The 20,843-nt window shown below is 43.0% G+C and overlaps 1 protein-coding gene and 1 pseudogene across 1 annotated transcript; both read left to right on the plus strand.

Annotated features, from left to right (window-relative positions):
* The first annotated feature begins 2,893 nt into the window (after positions 1-2,893).
* Positions 2,894-14,785, plus strand: LOC135536400 (NACHT, LRR and PYD domains-containing protein 12-like; annotated as a pseudogene).
* LOC135536404 (butyrophilin subfamily 3 member A3-like) lies at positions 14,738-20,842 on the plus strand (the record flags this gene model as incomplete). Its single annotated transcript, XM_064962748.1, has 5 exons — positions 14,738-14,790; positions 14,901-15,074; positions 15,575-15,621; positions 19,570-20,128; positions 20,503-20,842. Coding segments are annotated over 5 exons (1,173 nt in total), but the record flags the coding sequence as incomplete, so codon positions are not given.
* Between the last annotated feature and the right edge of the window lies 1 nt (position 20,843).

A 20,843-nucleotide genomic window follows, 5' to 3' on the forward strand; every position in this document is an offset into this window, starting at 1 on the left:
ATCCAACCAGGTAAACTAGCTGTTGTTATGGAGTCAGCTAATGGGATCCAACCAGATAGACTAGCTGTTGTTATGGAGTCAAGGGATCCAACCAGGTAGACTTGCTGTTGTTATGGAGTCAGAGGATCCAACCAGGTAGACTAGCTGTTGTTATGGAGTCAGCTAATGGGGATCCAAGTCAAATCAAATGAAAAACATAGTGGACTGTGTATGTTTAATAACATAGTGGACTGTGCATGTTTAATAACATAGTGGACTGTGTATGTTTAATAACATATTGGACTGTGTGTGTTTAATAACATAGTGGACTGTGTGTGTTTAATAACATAGTGGACTGTGTGTGTTTAATAACATATTGGACTGTGTATGTTTAATAACATATTGGACTGTGTATGTTTAATAACATATTGGACTGTGTATCTTTAATAACATAGTGGACTGTGTGTGTTTAATAACATAGTGGACTGTGTGTGTTTAATAACATATTGGACTGTGTGTGTTTAATAACATAGTGGACTGTTTGTGTTTAATAACATAGTGGACTGTGTGTGTTTAATAACATAGTGGACTGTGTGTGTTTAATAACATAGTGGACTGTGTATGTTTAATAACATAGTGGACTGTGTGTTTAATAACATAGTGGACTGTGTGTGTTTAATAACATAGTGGACTGTGTGTGTTTAATAACATAGTGGACTGTGTATGTTTAATAACATAGTGGACTGTGTGTGTTTAATAACATAGTGGACTGTGTGTGTTTAATAACATATTGGACTGTGTATGTTTAATAACATATTGGACTGTGTGTGTTTAATAACATAGTGGACTGTGTGTGTTTAATAACATATTGGACTGTGTATGTTTAATAACATATTGGACTGTGTATGTTTAATAACACAGTGGACTGTGTGTGTTTAATAACATATTGGACTGTGTGTGTTTAATAACATATTGGACTGTGTGTTTAATAACATAGTGGACTGTGTGTGTTTAATAACATAGTGGACTGTGTATGTTTAATAACATAGTGGACTGTGTGTGTTTAATAACATAGTGGACTGTGTGTTTAATAACATAGTGGACTGTGTGTTTAATAACATAGTGGACTGTGTATGTTTAATAACATATTGGACTGTGTGTGTTTAATAACATATTGGACTGTGTGTGTTTAATAACATATTGGACTGTGTGTGTTTAATAACATATTGGACTGTGTGTGTTTAATAACATATTGGACTGTGTATGTTTAATAACATAGTGGACTGTGTGTGTTTAATAACATAGTGGACTGTGTATGTTTAATAACATATTGGACTGTGTATGTTTAATAACATATTGGACTGTGTGTGTTTAATTGGACTGTGTGTGTTTAATAACATAGTGGACTGTGTGTGTTTAATTGGACTGTGTGTGTTTAATAACATATTGGACTGTGTGTTTTAATTGGACTGTGTATGTTCAAAAACATATTGGACTGTGTGTGTTTAATTGGACTGTGTATGTTTAATAACATATTGGACTGTGTGTGTTTAATTGGACTGTGTGACTGTGTATGTTCAAAAAACATATTGGACTGTGTGTGTTTAATTGGACTGTGTATGTTTAATAACATATTGGACTGTGTATGTTTAATTGGACTGTGTATGTTTAATAACATATTGGACTGTGTGTGTTTAATAACATATTGGACTGTGTGTGTTTAATTGGACTGTGTGTGTTTAATAACATATTGGACTGTGTATGTTTAATTGGACTGTGTTGTTTAATAACATATTGGACTGTGTGTGTTTAATAACATATTGGACTGTGTGTGTTTAATTGGACTGTGTGTGTTTAATAACATATTGGACTGTGTATGTTTAATTGGACTGTGTATGTTTAATAACATATTGGACTGTGTGTGTTTAATTGGACTGTGTATGTTTAATAACATAGTAGACTGTGTGTGTTTAATAACATATTGGACTGTGTATGTTTAATAACATAGTGGACTGTGTGTGTTTAATAACATAGTGGACTGTGTGTGTTTAATAACATAGTGGACTGTGTGTGTTTAATAACATAGTGGACTGTGTGTGTTTAATAACATAGTGGACTGTGTGTGTTTAATAACATAGTGGACTGTGTGTGTTTAATAACATATTGGACTGTGTGTGTTTAATAACATAGTGGACTGTGTGTGTTTAATAACATATTGGACTGTGTATGTTTAATAACATAGTGGACTGTGTGTGTTTAATAACATAGTGGACTGTGTATGTTTAATAACATATTGGACTGTGTGTGTTTAATAACATATTGGACTGTGTGTGTTTAATAACATAGTGGACTGTGTGTGTTTAATAACATATTGGACTGTGTATGTTTAATAACATAGTGGACTGTGTATGTTGGATACAATATGAAGTCGCTGATTGTACTCTTTGACCACAGATAGTAAATGTGTTGTCATTATTAATGGTTCTTCAACAATGTTCAGAATATTGACTGTTCTGTTTCTTCTTATTGTAGCTGAGTGAGCTTTGACTTACATCTAAAATGAGTCTCTCTGGGGAGAGAGAGGAGGGGACCACTGCCTCTAAAACGAGTCTCTCTGGGGAGAGAGAGGAGGGGACCACTGCCTCTAAAATGAGTCTCTCTGGGGAGAGTGAGGAGGGGACCACTGCCTCTAAAATGAGTCTCTATGGGGAGAGAGAGGAGGGGACCACTGACTCTAAAATGAGTCTCTCTGGGGAGAGAGAGGAGGAGAACACTGCTTCTAAAATGAGTCTCTCTGGGGAGAGAGAGGACGGGACCACTGACTCTAAAATGAGTCTCTCTGGGGAGAGAGAGGACGGGACTACTGACACTCTAAAATGACTCTTTATCTTTTGGGAGAAAGGTTCCCAAACACTGACTCTAAAATGACTCAAGACACCAGTTCTAAGTGGTAAGAGATTAAATGTAAAATATACATTTATCTTAAAGATATAAAACTAAAGGGAAAAGTTTGCTGCCTCAGTGTCTTTAGATATTTGTGTCAGATGTTACTATGGAATACTGAAGTATAATTACAAGCATTTCATAAGTGTCAAAGGCTTTTATTGACAATTACATGAAGTTGATGCAAAGAGTCAATATTTGCAGTGTTGACCCTTCTTTTTCAAGACCTCTGCATTACGCCCTGGCATGCTGTCAATTAACTTCTGGGCCACATCCTGACTGATGGCAGCCCATTCTTGCATAATCAATGCTTGGAGTTTGTCAGAATTTGTGGGTTTTTGTCCACCCACCTGTTGAGGATTGACCAGAAGTTCTCAATGGGATTAAGGTCTGGGGAGTTTCCTGACCATGGACCCAAAATATTGATCTTTCACTTTTGCTTTATGGTAAGGTGCCCATCATGCTGGAAAAGGCATGGTTCGTCACCAAACTGTTTCTGTTTCTGGAAGTTGTTCTCAGAGAATGTGTTGGTACCATTCTTTATTCATGGCTTCTTTATTCGTGTTCTTAGGCAAAATTGTGAGTGAGCCCACTCCCTTGGCTGAGAAGCAACCCCACACATGAATGGTCTCAGGATGCTTTACTGTTGGCATGACACAGGACTGATGGTAGCGCTCACCTTGTCTTCTCCGGACAAGCTTTTTTCTGGATGCCCCAAACAATCGGAAAGGGGATTCATCAGAGAATGACTTTACCCCAGTCCTCAGCAGTTCAATCCCTGTACCTGTTGCAGAATATCAGTCTGTCCCTGACTTTTTTTCCTGGAGAGAAGTGGCTTCTTTGCTGCCCTTCTTGACACCAGGCCATCCTTCAAAAGTCTTCACCTCACTGTGCGTGCAGATGCACTCACACCTGCTTGCTGCCATTCCTGAGCAAACTCTGTGCTGGTGGTGCCCCGATCCCGCAGCTGAATCAACTTTAGGAGACGGTCCTGGCGCTTGCTGGAATTTGGGAGCCCTGAAGCCTTCATTCACAACAATTGAACCGCTCTCCTTGAAGCTCTTGATGATCCGATAAATGGTTGATTTAGGTGCGATCTTACTGGCAGCAATATCCTTGCCCGTAAATCCCTTTTTTCGTGCAAAGCAATGATGACGGCACGTGTCTCCTTGCAGGTAACCATGGTTGACAGAGGAAGAACAATGATTCCAAACAGAACCCTCCTTTTGAAGCTTCCAGTCTGTTATTCGAGCTCAATCAGCATGACAGAGTGATCTACAGCCTTATCCTCATCAACACTCGCACCTGTGTTAAGGAGAGAATCACTGACATGATGTCAGCTGGTCCTTTTGCGGCAGGGCTGAAATGCAGTGGAAATGTTTTTTGGGGATTCAGCTCATTTGCAAAGAGGGGCTTTGAAAATCATCTGATCACTCTTCATAACATTCTGGAGTATATGCAAATTGCCAACATACAAACAGAGGCAGCAGACTATGTGAAAATTAATATTCATTCTCAAAACTTTTGGCCATGACTGTACATCATTCATTTAAAAGGCCAAAAATGGATTTACCAATTGCAGACTGTAGCTTTAAAAGAAACATCAGGACTTCAGAAGTTCCACTCTACAGTTGTTAAAATGAAGTAGATGAGGTGATCTGTCTCCCTGTTTTGTTCAGTGTCCAGAAGCCCAGAGCAGAGTCACCTACAACCAGCCTGCTATCAATGAAGAGTGATCAGCCACCTGCTTTCAGCCAGGAACCATTACCAGATGACAATAAGGAAGTGGAGAGTTTGGACAGTGAGGATGTATTAAAGATCACACACAACCTTCTGGACAGAAGAAGTAAGACTGTGTTTCATACAATATCACAAAGAACGGTACAAAGGCCCTTATAAAACACACACATTAACTGATGAGTCCCAACTCTCATTGTTTTCCTACAGGTCAAACTCTGCTGACAGTCCAACAAGACGTTAAGGCTAAACTGAAACACAAGTATCAACACATATCTGAAGGAATTGGACACCATGGAAACCAAAGTCTGTTCAAAGACATCTACACAGAGCTCTACATCACAGAGGGTGGAAGTGGAGGGCTCAATAATGAACATGAGGTTAGACAGATCGAGATGGCATCCAAGAAACGAACCACACAAGAGACACCAATCAAATGCAACGACATCTTCAAGCCTTTACCTGGACAAGACAAACCAATCAGAACTGTGCTGACAAAAGGAATCGCAGGCATTGGAAAAACAGTCTCTGTGCAGAAGGTCGTCCTTGACTGGGCAGAGGGAAAAGCAAATCAGGACGTTCATTTCATGTTTCCTCTTCCTTTCCGTGATCTGAACCTGAAAAAGGACCAATACAGTCTGATGCAACATATTTCCCACTACTTCTCAGAGCTGAAAGAGATTGACAGCATTGAAGATGGTGAAACCAAAACTGTTTTCATTTTTGATGGTCTGGATGAGTGTCGACTTCCTCTAGACTTCAAAAACAATGAGACGTGCTGTGATGTCACGAAGCCAACCTCAGTGGACGTGCTGCTGACAAACCTCATCAAGGGGAATTTGCTTCCCTCTGCTCTCCTCTGGATAACCTCACGGCCTGCAGCAGCCAATCAGATCCCTCCTGAGTGTGTTGACCAGGTGACAGAGGTACGAGGGTTCAATGATGCACAGAAGGAGGAGTATTTCAGGAAGAATGTCACAGATCAGAATCTGGCCAATGAAATCATCAAGCACATGAAGACATCAAGGAGCCTCCACATCATGTGCCACATGCCAGTCTTCTGTTGGATATCAGCCACTGTCCTTGAGATGGTACTGAAAGAGGCAGAGAAGGATGAAGTCCCCAAAAATCTGACCCAGATGTACTCACACTTCATGCTCATCCAAATCATTGTGAAGAACAGGAAGTACAACAAAACCACAGGGACAAACCCAAAGGAACTGTCTCAGTCAGACAAAGAGATGATCCTGAAACTGGCCAAGCTGGCTTTCCAACAGCTGCAGAAGGGCAACCTGATCTTCTATGAGGAGGACCTGAGAGAGTGTGGCCTTGACGTCACAGAGGCATCAGAGTACTCAGCATTGTGTACAGAGATCTTTAAAGAAGAATCTGGGCTGTACCAAGACAAGGTCTACAGCTTTGTGCATCTTAGCATTCAGGAGTTTCTAGCAGCAGTGCATGCTTTAGAATCATGTCTGGACAAGAAAGAAAATGTTTTCTCCCCCACTAGTGATGATGAAGAGGAGAAGGATATTGAAGATGATGAAGATAAGGGGTCAATCCAGTTGTCTGACTTACACAGGAGAGCAGTGGACCAGGCCTTGAAGAGTGAGAATGGACACCTGGACCTGTTCCTCCGCTTCCTCCTGGGTCTCTCACTGGCGTCCAATCAGAATCTGTTACGAGGCCTTCTGACACAGACAGGAAGTACAACACAGACCAATGAGAGAACAGTCAGGTACCTTTCAGACAAGATCAACCAGGAATCCTCACCAGAAAGGATCATCAACTTGTTCCACTGTCTGAATGAACTTGGTGCCAACTCTCTAGTTGAAGACATGCAGACCTCCCTGCGATCAGGAACTCTTTCAGAAACAAGACTAAAACCTGACCAATGTTCAGCCCTGGCCTACCTGTTACTGATGTCAGAGGAGGTGCTGGAGGAGTTTGACCTGAAGACATACAACACATCAGAGAAAGGTTATCAGAGGTTGCTGCCGGTGGTGAGAACCTGCAAGAGAGCACTGTAAGTTCTGTTATTGAGTTGATGTATACAGTATCATTATAATGAAGGATTTGTATATCTAACAGATCATCTCCTCTCTCCAGACTGGATCGCTGTAAACTCACATATGAATCCTGTGAGACTCTGACCTCAGCTCTGCAGACACCAAACTCCCCCGAAGAGAACTGGACCTCAGCTACAATGACCTGGGAGACAGAGGAGTGGAGCTGCTCTGTGTTGGACTAACCAGTCCCCTCTGCAACATACAGACACTAGTGTGAGTTAAATATCTTCAGTATCTACTGTGTGTTTATATAGTTTGTAGTTAGTTAGTATGTGTATGTTTAACATTATTTGAATATCTTGGGAAATATGCAGAAACATACGTACAATGTGATAAATATATCTTGAGTGAGATAGTATGTTTTTAGCATTGGTGAATCATGTGTCCTTTTGTTATTGTCTTATCTTGTTTTAACGGTACACGTTCCCCAAGGGGAACCACACCCCCTATCAACTCAAACCGTGACGCACAGAATGCAAAAATATTCTTAGAAATATTTAACCTCCACACATTAACAAGTCCAATAGCTCAAATGAAAGATAAACACCTTGTTCATCTAGTCAGCAAGTCAGATTTCTAAAATGTTTTACGGCGAAAACATAGCACATATTTATGTCAAACCACCACAGACACACAGACGATATCCATCCATTTTGTCAAGCAAAAGACACAATCACAAACGCAGGATAAAAAGAAAAATAATTCACTAACCTTTTGAAAATCTTCATCAGATGACAGTAATAGGACATGTTACACAGTACATTTGTTTTTTTTCAATAATATGCAATTTATATCCATAAATCTCCGTTTACATTGAGCCATGTTCAAAAAATGCTACAGAAATGTACGGAGAAATTATAGAAAGCTCCGACAGATAACGCCAAATAACAGCAATACACAACATAAACTTTGACTAAATATACATGTTCTACATATAGTTAGAAAGATACACTGCTTCTTAATGCAACCGCTGTGTTACATTTATTTTTAACGTTACAGAATTCGTTCACTATGCAATAATCTGAGGCGGCGCTCAGACATAAGCAATATTTCTCTGCTATGTTGGAGTCAACAGAAATACAAAATTACAACATAAATATTCCCTTACCTTTGATGGTCTTCGATCAGAATGTAGTGGAAGGAGTCATACTTACCCAATACATCGTTTTGTTTCAGTTCGTGTGTCTTTGTATTAGCATATGCTAACAGCTTCAGGTGAAATGCACCAATCCTGTGTGGCTCAGTCGGTAGAGCATGGCGCTTGCAACGCCAAGCGTCGTGGGTTCGAAATGATATGTAAAAAAGTAGTGGCCCAGCTGACTTGTAAGTCGCTTTGGACAAAAGCGTCTGCTAAATGGGATATATTATTATTATTATATTAAAAATGACTTCTGGTCCCGAACAGTTGCGCATCAAAACTTCAAAATTACATATTATATGTCGACTATACTGGTCAAACTAAGTGCAGAATCAAGCTTTAGGATGTTATTAACGTACAAAACAATTGGCGATTCAAACAAAATAACGCAACTCTCCTCAAACGATGTGGAAAAAGAGTGCCGTGTCTTCAAATGCGCCCTGACGCGCAGCTAAATTCTCGTGACACTTCAGTATTTTGCCCGCCAACCGGTCAAAGCTCGAGGGATTTTCTTCATTACGCGCCCCATTGAAAGAACACAGCACGCTGAAGACACAGAAACCGATCCCAGATCTGTAGCTGGTTGGGAAGGTTGGGGGCGATGACGTCAAAGTTGGGGTAACTTTCCTGATGAGAGAGAGAGTTTGGGAGAATGGCTAAGTTCTGCTTTACATACAGACATAATTCGAACGGTTTTAGAAGCTTTAGAGTGTTTTCTATTCAATAATAATTATTATATGCATATATTAGCAATTTTGGACAGATTTTGTTTCTGTTTACTATGTGCACGCAATTCCTCCAAAGGGGGCAGTATTGTGCCTAGCTTTAACAGGTTTTTAATGTATCTCATTATTCTTAAAGCGTTGCATATTTAACAGTGTATCGACATTAGTGGTCAACCGATTATGATTTTCACGCCGATACTGTCACGCCTTGGTCTTAGTATTTTGTGTTTTAGTTTATTAGTTAGTCAGACCAGGGTGTGACATGGGTTTATTATGTATTGTAGTTTCGTATTGGGGTTTGTAGTATTTGGGATTGTAGCTGATTAGGGGTGTGTGTGTTTAATTAGGTTTGGCTGCCTGAGGCGGTTCTCAATCAGAGTCAGGTGATTCTTTGTCTCTGATTGGGAACCATATTTAGGTAGCCTGGGTTTCGCTTACATTTCGTGGGTGATTGTTCCTGTCTCTGTGTTAGTTTCACCAGTCAGGCTGTAATAGGTTTCACGTTCCGTTTGTTGTTTTGCATTTATTTGTTATTTCATGTATAGTTCGTTTTGTTTGTTTCACTATTAAACATGAGTAACTTACACGTCATTTGGTCCGACTCTCTTTCAACAAAAGAAGAACGTATACCAAAAAAAGCCGAAACCGATTAATTGGACGATTTTCTATTTTTTTAAATATATTTGTAATAATGACAATTATCACAAATTAGACACCTTGCTTTCCCTGGTGCCAATTCAATGTCATTGTCCCACACTGGTGCTCTGCTTTTCTCTGCTATCTGTCAAATTAATATAATCGTACACACACACACACACACACACACACACACACACACACACACACACACACACACACACACACACACACACACACACACACACACACACACACACACACACACACACACACACACACACACACACACAGCTCTCTGAAGTGACAGGGATACTGAAGAGTCTGCTTAGGAGACACAAATACTCTCAACTGTTTGAATAATAAAACTAGAGTTACCTGTGATGAATGTTGAAAACAACTGTAATTTCTATATGCAGGAAATCCTATTTTAATAATGGACATGGTATGTATTGACTACCAAAGTGTGAGTCATAAATCCCATGACACCTTCCAGCAAAATCTGAAAAGCGGTTCTTTCATTCATATATTCCATAGGATATTTTTAGATTCACTTCAAATCAGGTTTGTGTTTCGTGTAGGCTCACACCACCTTGCCAATTTAATAACTGTGTAGATATCCATAGGTAACTCTGATCAATATTGGCTAAATATTAACAAAGATTTTTTTTTAAATTGTAGAGTGGATTTCTGAAAATATGTTGACAAACGTTACCTTATCCTAGCGAGATTTACACGACCATGAAAACTCCGAGGCGTTTTAAGCACAAAACACAGACCGTATTTGAAGTAGATCAAGACATTCTCTATGGAAGACATGAACGGTAAAATAATGAAGGAACCCCTTTCGAGTTCAGCCGCAAAGGAATTATGACGCGTTGACTATTTCTCTCTACCATTTGTATTTCATATACCTCTGACTATTGGATGTTCTTGTAGGCACTTTAGTATCGCCAGCCTGAGGAGTTGATAGGCTTGAAGTCATAAACAGCGTCAAGCATTGCTAAGAGCTGATGGGAAATGGAGTAAAGGGCTGTTTGAATGAATGCTTACGAGCCTGCTGCTGCCTACCAACGCTCAGTCAGACTGCTCTATCAAATATCAAATCATAGACTTAATTATAATATAATAAACACAGAAATACGAGCCTTTGGTCATTTAATATGGTCAAATCCGGAAACTATCATTTCTGAAAAACAAAACGTTTATTCTTTCAGTGATATCCCGAACCGTTCCGCAGTTTATCGAACGGGTAACATCCCTAAGTCTAAATATTGCTGTTACATTGCACAACCTTCAAAGTTATGTCATGATTATGTAAAACTTGGGCAAATTAATTCCGGTCTTTGTTAGGAAGAAATGGTCTTCACACAGTTCGCAATGAGCCAGGCGGCCCAAACTGCTGCATACACCCTGACGAAAGAGAAATGACTCAATTTCCCTTGTTAATATTGCCCGCTAACATGAATTTCTTTCAACTAAATATGCAGGTTTAAAAAATATATATATTTCTGTGTATTGATTAAGAATGGCATTGATGTTTATGGTTAGGTACATTTGTGCAACGATTGTGCTTTTTCGGCAATGCGCTTTTGTTAAATCATCAGCCGTTTGGCGAAGTAGGCTGTGATTCGATGATAAATTAACAGCACCGCATTGATTATATGCAACGCCTAACCTAGTAATATCATCAACCATGTGTAGTTAACTAGTGATCATGTGAAGATAGATTGTTTTTTATAAGGTAAGTTTAATGCTAGCTAGCAACTTACCTTGGCTCCTTGCAGCAACAAAGTCCTTTTGATGCTGCACTTGCGTAACAGGTGGTCAGCCTGCCACGCAGTCTCCTCATGGATTGCAATTTAATCGGCCATAATCGGCATCCAAAAATGCTGATTACCGATTATGAAAACTTGAAATCGGCCCTAATTAATCGGCCGACCTCTAATCGACATATCTCCTCTCTCCAGACTGGTTGACTGTAAAATCACACATGAATCCTGTGAGACTCTGACCTCAGCTCTGCAGACACCAAACTCCCCCTAAGAGAACTGGACCTCAGCTACAATGACCTGGGAGACAGAGGAGTGGAGCTGCTCTGTGTTGGACTAACCAGTCCACTCTGCAACATACAGACACTAGTGTGAGTTCAATATCTCAAATCAAATCAAATGTATTTGTCACAAACACATGGTTAGCAGATGTTAATGCGAGTGTAGCGAAATGCTTGTGCTTCTAGTTCCGACAATGCAGTAATAACCAATGAGTAATCTAACCTAACAATTCCAAAGCAACTACCATATACACACAAGTGTAAAGGGATAAAGAATATGTACATAAAGATATATGAATGAGTGATAGTACAGAACGGCATAGGCAAGATGCAGTAGATGGTATTGAGTACAGCATATACATATGAGATGAGTAATGTAGGGCATGTAAACAAAGTGGCATAGTTTAAAGGGGCTAGTGATACATGTATTACATAAAGATGCAGTAGATGGTATCGAGTATAGTTTATACATATGCAATGAGTAATGCAGGGTATGTAAGCATTATATTAAGTAGCATTGTTTAAAGTGGCTAGTGATATATTTTACATAAATTTCCATCAATTCCCATTATTAAAGTGGCTGGAGTTGAGTCAGTGTGTTGGCAGCAGCCACTCAATGTTAGTGGTGGCTGTTTAACAGTCTGATGGCCTTGAGATAGAAGCTGTTTTTCAGTCTCTCGGTCCCAGCTTTGATGCACCTGTACAGACCTCACCTTCTGGATGATAGCGGGGTGAACAGGCAGTGGCTCGGGTGGTTGTTGTCCTTGATGATCTTAATGGCCTTCCTGTGACATCGGGTTGTGTAGGTGTCCTGGAGGGCAGGTAGTTTGCCCCGGTTATACGTTGTGCAGACCTCACTACCCTCTGGAGAGCCTTACGGTTGTGGGCGGAGCAGTTGCCGTACCAGGCGGTGATACAGCCCGACAGGATGCTCTCGAATGTGCATCTGTAGAAGTTTGTGAGTGCTTTTGGTGACAAGCCGAATTTCTTCAGCCTCCTGAGGTTGAAGAGGCGCTGCTGCGCCTTCTTCACGATGCTGTCTGTGTGAGTGGACCAATTCAGTTTGTCCGTGATGTGTACGCCGAGGAACTTAACTTTACTACCCTCTCCACTACTGTTCCATCGATGTGGATAGGGGGGTGCTGCATCTGCTGTTTCCTGAAGTCCACAATCATCTCCATTGTTTTGTTGACGTTGAGTTTGAGGTTATTGTGGAGATGTTGTTGCCTACCCTCAACACCTGGGATCGGCCCGTCAGGAAGTCCAGTACCCAGTTGCACAGGGCGGGGTCCAGACCCAGGGTCTCGAGCTTGATGACGAGCTTGGAGGGTACTATGGTGTTAAATGCCGAGCTGTAGTCGATGAACAGCATTCTCACATAGGTATTCCTCTTGTTCAGATGGGTTAGGGCAGTGTGCAGTGTGTTTGAGATTGCATCGTCTGTGGACCTATTTGGGCGGTAAGCAAATTGGAGTGGGTCTAGGGTGTCAGGTAGGGTGGAGGTGATATGGTCCTTGACTAGTCTCTCAAAGCACTTCATGATGACGGAAGTGAGTGCTACGGGCGGTAGTCGTTTAGCTCAGTTACCTTAGCTTTCTTGGGAACAGGGAGAATGGTGGCCCTCTTGAAGCATGTTGGAACAGCAGACTGGGATTGATTGAATATGTCCGTAATCTTCAGTATCCACTGTGTGTTTATATATTTTGTAGTAAGTATGTTTTTAACATTGTTTAATCATTTCCTTCTGTTATTGTCTTAATGAATAACATTATTCTTAAATCTTTGCATATTTAACAGTGTATCAACATATCTCCTCTCTCCAGACTGGTTGACTGTAAACTCACATATGAATCCTGTGAGACTCTGGCCTCAGCTCTGCAGACACCAAACTCCCCCTGAGAGAACTGGACCTCAGCTACAATGACCTGGGAGACAGTGGAGTGGAGCTGCTCTGTGTTGGACTAACCAGTCCACTCTGCAACATACAGACACTAGTGTGAGTTACATATCTTCTGTATCCACTGTCTTTATCGTGTTTATATATTTTGTATGTAGCTTGTATGTTTTAGGTTTTTAACATTATTTTAACATCTTGGTAAATATGCAGAAACATTCATCAAATGTGATAAATATATCAAACTAAGGTTAAATATCTTGTGTGAGTTAGTATGTGTTTTTAGAGAAAAAAATGTTTTACTATTGGAACCAAGACTTACAAATAACTGAAATGGGCACAAGATGGAGGGAATGTTGGAACATAACTAATGAAATGAAAGTGAGCAAAAATTTACGGTTAATCCAGTATAAAGTAATGTATAGAATTTGTTACACAAGACAAAATGAACAAATTCTACAGCACAATGACAGAGTCATGTCTTAAGTGTAAAACTAACAATGAGTCAATAATTCATGCCTTCTGGGAATGCTATAATTCCTAAAGTTATGGGAGGAGATAGAAGTTGTCTGTCAGAAGTATTACAATGTAAACATACTTTTAATCCATCTGTCTGCATATTTCAAGACATGGCATAAGGGGGTGTAGAGAGAGACCCAATGAGCTGGTGGATTCTCTTCTCATCACTCATCGTGTAAAAACTAAAAATATATGAATAAATAAAGTATGTTTTTAACATTGTCTAATCATGTCCTTCTGTTATACATTTACATTACATTTAAGTCATTTGGCAGACGCTCTTATCCAGAGCGACTTACAAATTGGCGAATTCACCTTATGACATCCAGTGGAACAGCCACTTTACAATAGTGCATCTAAATCATTTAAGGGGGGGGGTGAGAAGGATTACTTTATCCTATCCTAGGTATTCCTTAAAGAGGTGGGGTTTCAGGTGTCTCCAGAAGGTGGTGATTGACTCCGCTGTCCTGGCGTCGTGAGGGAGTTTGTTCCACCATTGTTATTGTCTTAATGCATCTCATTATTGTTAAATCTTTGCATATTTAACAGTGAATCAACATATCTCCTCTCTCCAGACTGGCTGAATGTTACCTCACATATGAATCCTGTGAGACTCTGGCCTCAGCTCTACAGACACCAAACTCTCCCCTGAGAGAACTGGACCTCAGCTCCAATGACCTGGGAGACAGAGGAGTGGAGCTGCTCTGTGTTGGACTAACCAGTCCCCTCTGCAACATACAGACACTAGTGTGAGTTCAATATCTTCAGTATGAGTTATTATGTGGAGGTTTTAAACATGTGTTAATGATGTGCTCTTCTGCCCTCTAGTCTTGGTCAGTGTGGTCTGACAGAGGGTTGCTGTTCAGATCTGGCCTCAGTCCTGAGTTCACCCAACTCACAACTGAAACAACTGGAGCTGAGAGACAATGATCTGCAGGACTCAGGAGTTACACTGCTCTCTGCTGGACTGGAGGATCCAGACTGTAAACTACACACACTGGGGTAAGTCCAGCTGTTTCAGTCAGGTCGGTACTGAGCTGAGTTACACTGCAGTCTGCTGGACTGGAGGATCCAGACTGTAAACTACACACACTGGGGTAAGTACAGCTGTTTCAGTCAGGTCGGTGTCATGGACAAATGTATGGGTGTCCTACTAGATGATTGACACCAGTACATCAACCTAGACAGCTGTTGTGTCTCTCTGTAGGCTGTCTGGCTGTCTGGTCACAGAGGAGGGCTGTGCTGCTCTGTCTTCAGCTCTGAGATCAAACCCCTCCCACCTGAAAGAGCTGGACCTGAGCTACAATCACCCAGGAGACTCTGCAGGGGGACTGCTTTCAGCTGCTCTGGTGGATCCCACATATAAACTGATGAAGCTGAAGTAAGTCAGAGTAGATGTCCTAATAGTGTGAGCAGCGGTTGTGTCATATATAGTGTAGTAGGGTCAGTAACATGAGGACATGATGGTAGAATTAAGGGGACGTTTACCCAGCAGGCTTAGCACTCCAACACAGCATACATCATCACCACATGAATACTCTTCTTCTGGATCTCTGATATCCTGTTGGAATTGTACTCCGTTCTGTATGCAGTAGGTAGGATAGAATACCTGTATGTCTCTAGTAATGAATTGTACTCTGTTCTGTATGCAGTAGGTAGGATAGAATACCTGTATGTCTCTAGTAATGAATTGTACTCTGTTCTGTATGCAGTAGGTAGGATAGAATACCTGTATGTCTCTAGTAATGAATTGTACTCCGTTCTGTATGCAGTAGGTAGGATAGTAATGAACTGGGATAGTGCACCAGAACACAACAATATGGTTTAAATGTTGACTGCTTCATTAGGTCTTTGTCAGTCAATAACCTGTTTCTCCTACAGTGTGGATCATGGTGGAGAGTGCAGGCTGAAATCAGGGCCGAGGAAATGTAAGTCTCTTCAATCCTAATTAACTGTATACTCAGAACTATAGTAACATAGTCTGCTCATTCCAGTCACCCTTTGCTGGGACAACCACAAGCTTCACCTTCAAGCCTTGGTAGACTCTGGAGCTGCAGGTAACTTCATGGATGGTGTCTGGGCGAAGGAGAATGGCATTCCCTCTGAACCTCTAAGTGACCCCATGAGGGTTACTACATTGGATGGAAGCCCTTTGGGATCTGGACTTGTCACTCATATCACTACCTCCTTGCGACTTTCAGTTTCACAACACCAGGAATTGATGAACTTTCATTTGATCTCCTGTTCCGAGTTCCCTCTCGTCCTTGGATACCCCTGGCTTCACAGCCATAACCCTCACATCGACTGGTCTGTGGGCACTATCAAGCAGTGGGGTCCTACGTGCCAAGCTACTTGTATTTTCCAGAATTCCCCGAGTTCTACTCCCGAGTCTTTAGAATCCATCGACCTGACCCGAGTTCCCGAGTGTTACCATGACCTCAAACTGGTGTTTAGCAAACAGAGGGCCACCATGCTACCACCCCATAGACCTTATGATTGCCCCATCGACCTGTTTCCGGGCACTTGCCCCCCAGGGGTCGGATCTTTTCCCTATCTCCACCCGAACGAGCTGCTATGGATACCTACATCAAGGACGCTCTGGAAGCAGGCCTCATGCGTCCATCCACCTCCCCGGCGCGAGCAGGGTTTTTCTTTGTGGCCAAGAAAGACGGTGGATTACGTCCTTGCATCGACTACCGGGGACTCAATGCCATAACCGTCCGTAACCGTTACCCGCTACCCCTTATGGCCACAGCCTTTGAGCTGCTCCAGGAAGCAGTTGTTTTCACTAAGCTTGACCTGCGGAACGCATACCATCTTATGCGGATCAGACCTGGTGACGAGTGGAAGACCGCTTTCAACACGCCTACTGGTCACAATGAATACTTGGTGATGCCCTTCGGCCTGACCAACGCCCCAGCGGTGTTCCAAGCGCTCATAAACGATGTGCTTAGGGATATGCTTAACATATTTGTTTTCGTTTACTTGGATGACATCCTCATCTTTTCGAGCTCCCTTCAAGAACACACAAAGCATGTCAGACAAGTACTCAAACGCCTCCTAGACAGCCATCTGTACGTTAAGCCGGAAAAATGTGAATTCCATTCATCCCGAGTACAATTCCTGGGATTTGTAGTGGAACCCGGTCGAGTCCAAATGGACCCCAGGAAGGTAGGGGCGGTAGCGGATTGGCCCACTCCCAAATCCATTAAGGAAGTTCAGCGTTTCCTGGGCTTCACAAACTTTTACCGCAAGTGCATCAAGAACTTCAGCTTGGTGGCAGCCCCTCTCTCAGCTTTAACCAAGGGTGGCAATGCAAGGTTTTTGTGGGGAAGAGAAGCTGAGACGGCCTTCCAAGGACTCAAGCAGCGCGTCCTCTCTGCTCCCATCCTGATACTACCGACAACGGATGAACCGTTTGTGGTGGAGGTAGACGCATCAGAGGTTGGTGTTGGAGCTGTCCTGTCTCAGAGGGGTGAAGACAAGAAGCTTCATCCGTGCGCTTCCTTCTCACACCGGCTTACCCCGGCTGAGAGGAACTACGATGTGGGGATCGTGAACTCCTAGCGGTTAAGATGGCATTGAAGGAATGGAGACACTGGCTCGAGGGGGCTTCTCACCCGTTTCAAGTGCTTACGGACCACAAAAATCTGGAGTATATCCAGCAGGCGAAGCGGTTGAACTCTAGACAAGCTAGATGGTCTCTCTTCAATCGATTCCAGTTTATCCTCACCTATCGGCCCGGGTCGAAGAATCTCAAACCGGATGCCCTGTCCCGAGTCTACGCTCCTGCCATTCGAGATGACACGGACATGCCTGTCCTTCCTGCTGCTAAGATCGTCGCTCCGATCTCGTGGCAAGTTGAGGATACCGTGAGACGAGCTCAAGCTATCGAACCGGACCCGAAAGGAGGTCCTGCCAATCGGTTGTTTGTCCCCAAGGCAGTGAGGACTCAGGTCCTTCTGTGGGGGCACTCCTCTCGCCTCACCTGTCACCCGGGCGTAGGTCGCACCTTGGAGTTCATCCAGCGTAAGTTCTAGTGGCCTACCATAAGAGAAGACGTTGCCACTTTCGTCAATGCCTGCCCCGTGTGCTGCCAGGGCAAATCTTCTCACCTCCGCCCTCAAGGACTCCTTCACCCTTTACCTGTTCCCCACAGACCCTGGTCCCATATCTCATTGGACTTTATTACTGGCCTTCCTCCATCCCATGGCAATACTACTATCCTAGTCATAATCGACAGGTTTTCAAAGGCGGCCAGGTTCGTCCCTCTGACTAAGTTACCTTCTGCCAAGGAAACGGCTGAGTTGGTAATTAATCATGTGTTTCGAGTCTTCGGCATTCCTCAAGATATGGTTTCTGACAGAGGTCCCCAGTTCGCCTCAAGGTTGGAAGGCCTTCTGCCAACTCATGGGGGCTTCTGCCAGTCTATCTTCAGGGTACCATCCGGAGTCCAACGGCCAAACAGAGGATGAATCAAGAGCTGGAAACCACCCTCCGATGTATGACTCGTAACAACCCGTCCACATGGTCGTCCTTTACTGTTTGGGCCGAATACGCGCACAACACCTTGCGCTCCTCCTCCACTGGTATGTCCCCGCACGAGTGTCAGTTTGGCTATGCCCCTCCATTGTTCCCGGACCAGGAGGCAGAAGTCAGAGTGCCTTCAGCCTTGAAGTTCGTCAAACGCTGTCGGCTTATGTGGAGGAAGACCCGTCTTAATCTTATGCGTTCCTCACAGAGGTACCAACAACAAGCCAACAGACGTCGCCGTCCCGGGCCTACCCTGCGCCCGGCCAGAGAGTCTGGCTCTCCACAAGAGACTTACCACTACGGGTGGAGTCTCGCAAGCTGTCCCAAAGATACATTGGTCCCTTTAAGGTTGCCAGGAGAGTTAACCCAGTTTCTTATCGCCTACACTTACCCAGATCCCTTAAGATTAATCCCACGTTTCACATTTCCTTATTAAAACCTGTTGTTTTTTTCTCCCCTTGTCCCGGCAGACAGACCTCCCCCTCCGCCTCGTGTCATTGGAGGCCAGCCGGCTTATACCGTCCATCGGATACTGGATTCCCGCCGGGTGCAGAGGTCCTGGCAGTATCTGGTGGACTGGGAAGGCTACGGTCCCGAGGAGCGCTCCTGGGTTCCTGCCAAAGACATACTGGACCCTGACCTCATTCGTCAGTTCAGGGCCCTCCACCCCGAGAGCTGGTAGGAACGTCAGGAGCCGTTCCTAGGGGGGATTCTGTCAGGATTTGGCCAGGGTTGTTCCGGTTTTTGGTCACTAGATGCCCCCATTGTGCTTTTGACCTTTTGCTTTCCCTTGATCCCCATTATTATTTGCACCTGTGCCTCGTTTTCCCTGATTGTATTTAAACCCTTAGTTTCCCTCAGTTCTTTGCTCTGTGTTTGTATGTTAGCACCCAGCCCTAGTATTCTGTGAACTCTAGTTGATCCCGGTGGACGCTCTTGTGGAATTCTGTTTTTTTGTTCTTGTTTATTTATTTTTGAGTATCTTTTGAGGCTTTTTATGCTATACCTACCACCTTGTGGATTTACCTTTTTGTCTTGGAGGATTACCTTGTGGATTACCTTGTTCTTGTGGAATTCCTTTTGAGGTTGTGGAGTTACATGTTTTCCTGAAGGACTTCACTTTTTACTTTATTAAATACACCATCTCAAGTACTGCTGTATCTGCCTCATCTTCTGGGTTCTGCCGACTATTCGTGGCTCAGTTGGTTAAGTGACTGTTTCTCACTCCGGAGACCCGGGTTCGTAACCGGGTCCTGACACATAGTAACTAATCAGTTCTTGTTCCTACAAAACAACACTTTATATGAAGATGTGGTTTGATTAAACTCTCCTTTTGTCTACAGATGCCTGTCATCTCACCCTGGACCCAAATACAGCAAACCCACACCTGATACTGTCTGAGGGGAACAAGAAGTTGAAACGGGTGGTGGAGGACCAGCATTATGAAGACCATCCAGACAGATTTGACTTTCATCCCCAAGTTCTCTGCAGAGAAGGCTTATCTGGAGGTCGCTATTACTGGGAGGTGGAGAGGGATGGTGACGGGGCTTTCATTGGTGTGCTGTACAAAGGAATGAAGAGGAAGGGAGGGGAGAGTGACAGTAGGATTGGACACAATAAGGAGTCCTGGTGTTTAGTCTGCTATGATAGGGCTTATAACTTTTACCATAATGGAGTCATCAGATACAGTCGACCAAATACTTGTCCTGTTTCTAAGAGAGTTGGAGTGTATCTGGACTGGCCAGCTGGTACGTTGTCCTTCTATAGTGTGTCCTCCTCTGGTACAGTGACACACTTCTACACAGAACACACCACATTCACTGAACCCCTCTATCCTGGGTTTATAATGTACTCCTCCTCCTCATTGACCCTGTGTCCGATAGATGACCAACACATTCAGAGGTGAGTCATAGCCATGTTTCATTTGTTTCCCTCTTGAATCATTTCTACAATTAGAATCGTAGTAGTGGTGTGTTGTGTTCTGTTGGACCTACAGAAAGTTAGATTAGTAGTGGTGTGTTTTAATGCGTTCTGTTGGACCTACAGACAGTTCGACTGTGCCTACCTAGTTAAATGTCACCATCAGTATTGACTTTATGGAAGGTGACATAGTGGGCAATGTCACATTTAGGCAAATCAGCCTACATAGGGAGCTGTCCTGTCACCCTTTATACACCCTTTGTACTGCTTATGAAGACTGTATGTATGCTATATAAAGCCTTTAGAAGTTGTATTTAGTTTAATCACAGTCTATCCTTCTGCTTTACCAAATCCAGAGACCATGGTGGAGAGAGTTTTATCAAGCCTGGACCTGAGGGCACCAGAGACCATGGTGGAGAGAGTTGTATCGAGCCTGGACCTGAGAACACCAGAGACCATGGTGGAGAGAGTTGGATCAAGCCTGGACCTGAGGACCCCAGAGACCATGGTGGAGAGAGTTGTATCAAGCCTGGACCTGAGGACACCAGAGACCATGGAGGAGAGAGTTGGATCAAGCCTGGATCTGAGAACACCAGAGACCATGGTGGAGAGAGTTGTATCAAGCCTGGACCTGAGGACACCAGAGACCATGGTGGAGAGTGTTGGATCAAGCCTGGACCTGAGGACACCAGAGACC

Source organism: Oncorhynchus masou, unplaced genomic scaffold (assembly GCF_036934945.1).
Source record: "Oncorhynchus masou masou isolate Uvic2021 unplaced genomic scaffold, UVic_Omas_1.1 unplaced_scaffold_614, whole genome shotgun sequence".
Lineage (NCBI taxonomy): Eukaryota > Metazoa > Chordata > Actinopteri > Salmoniformes > Salmonidae > Oncorhynchus > Oncorhynchus masou.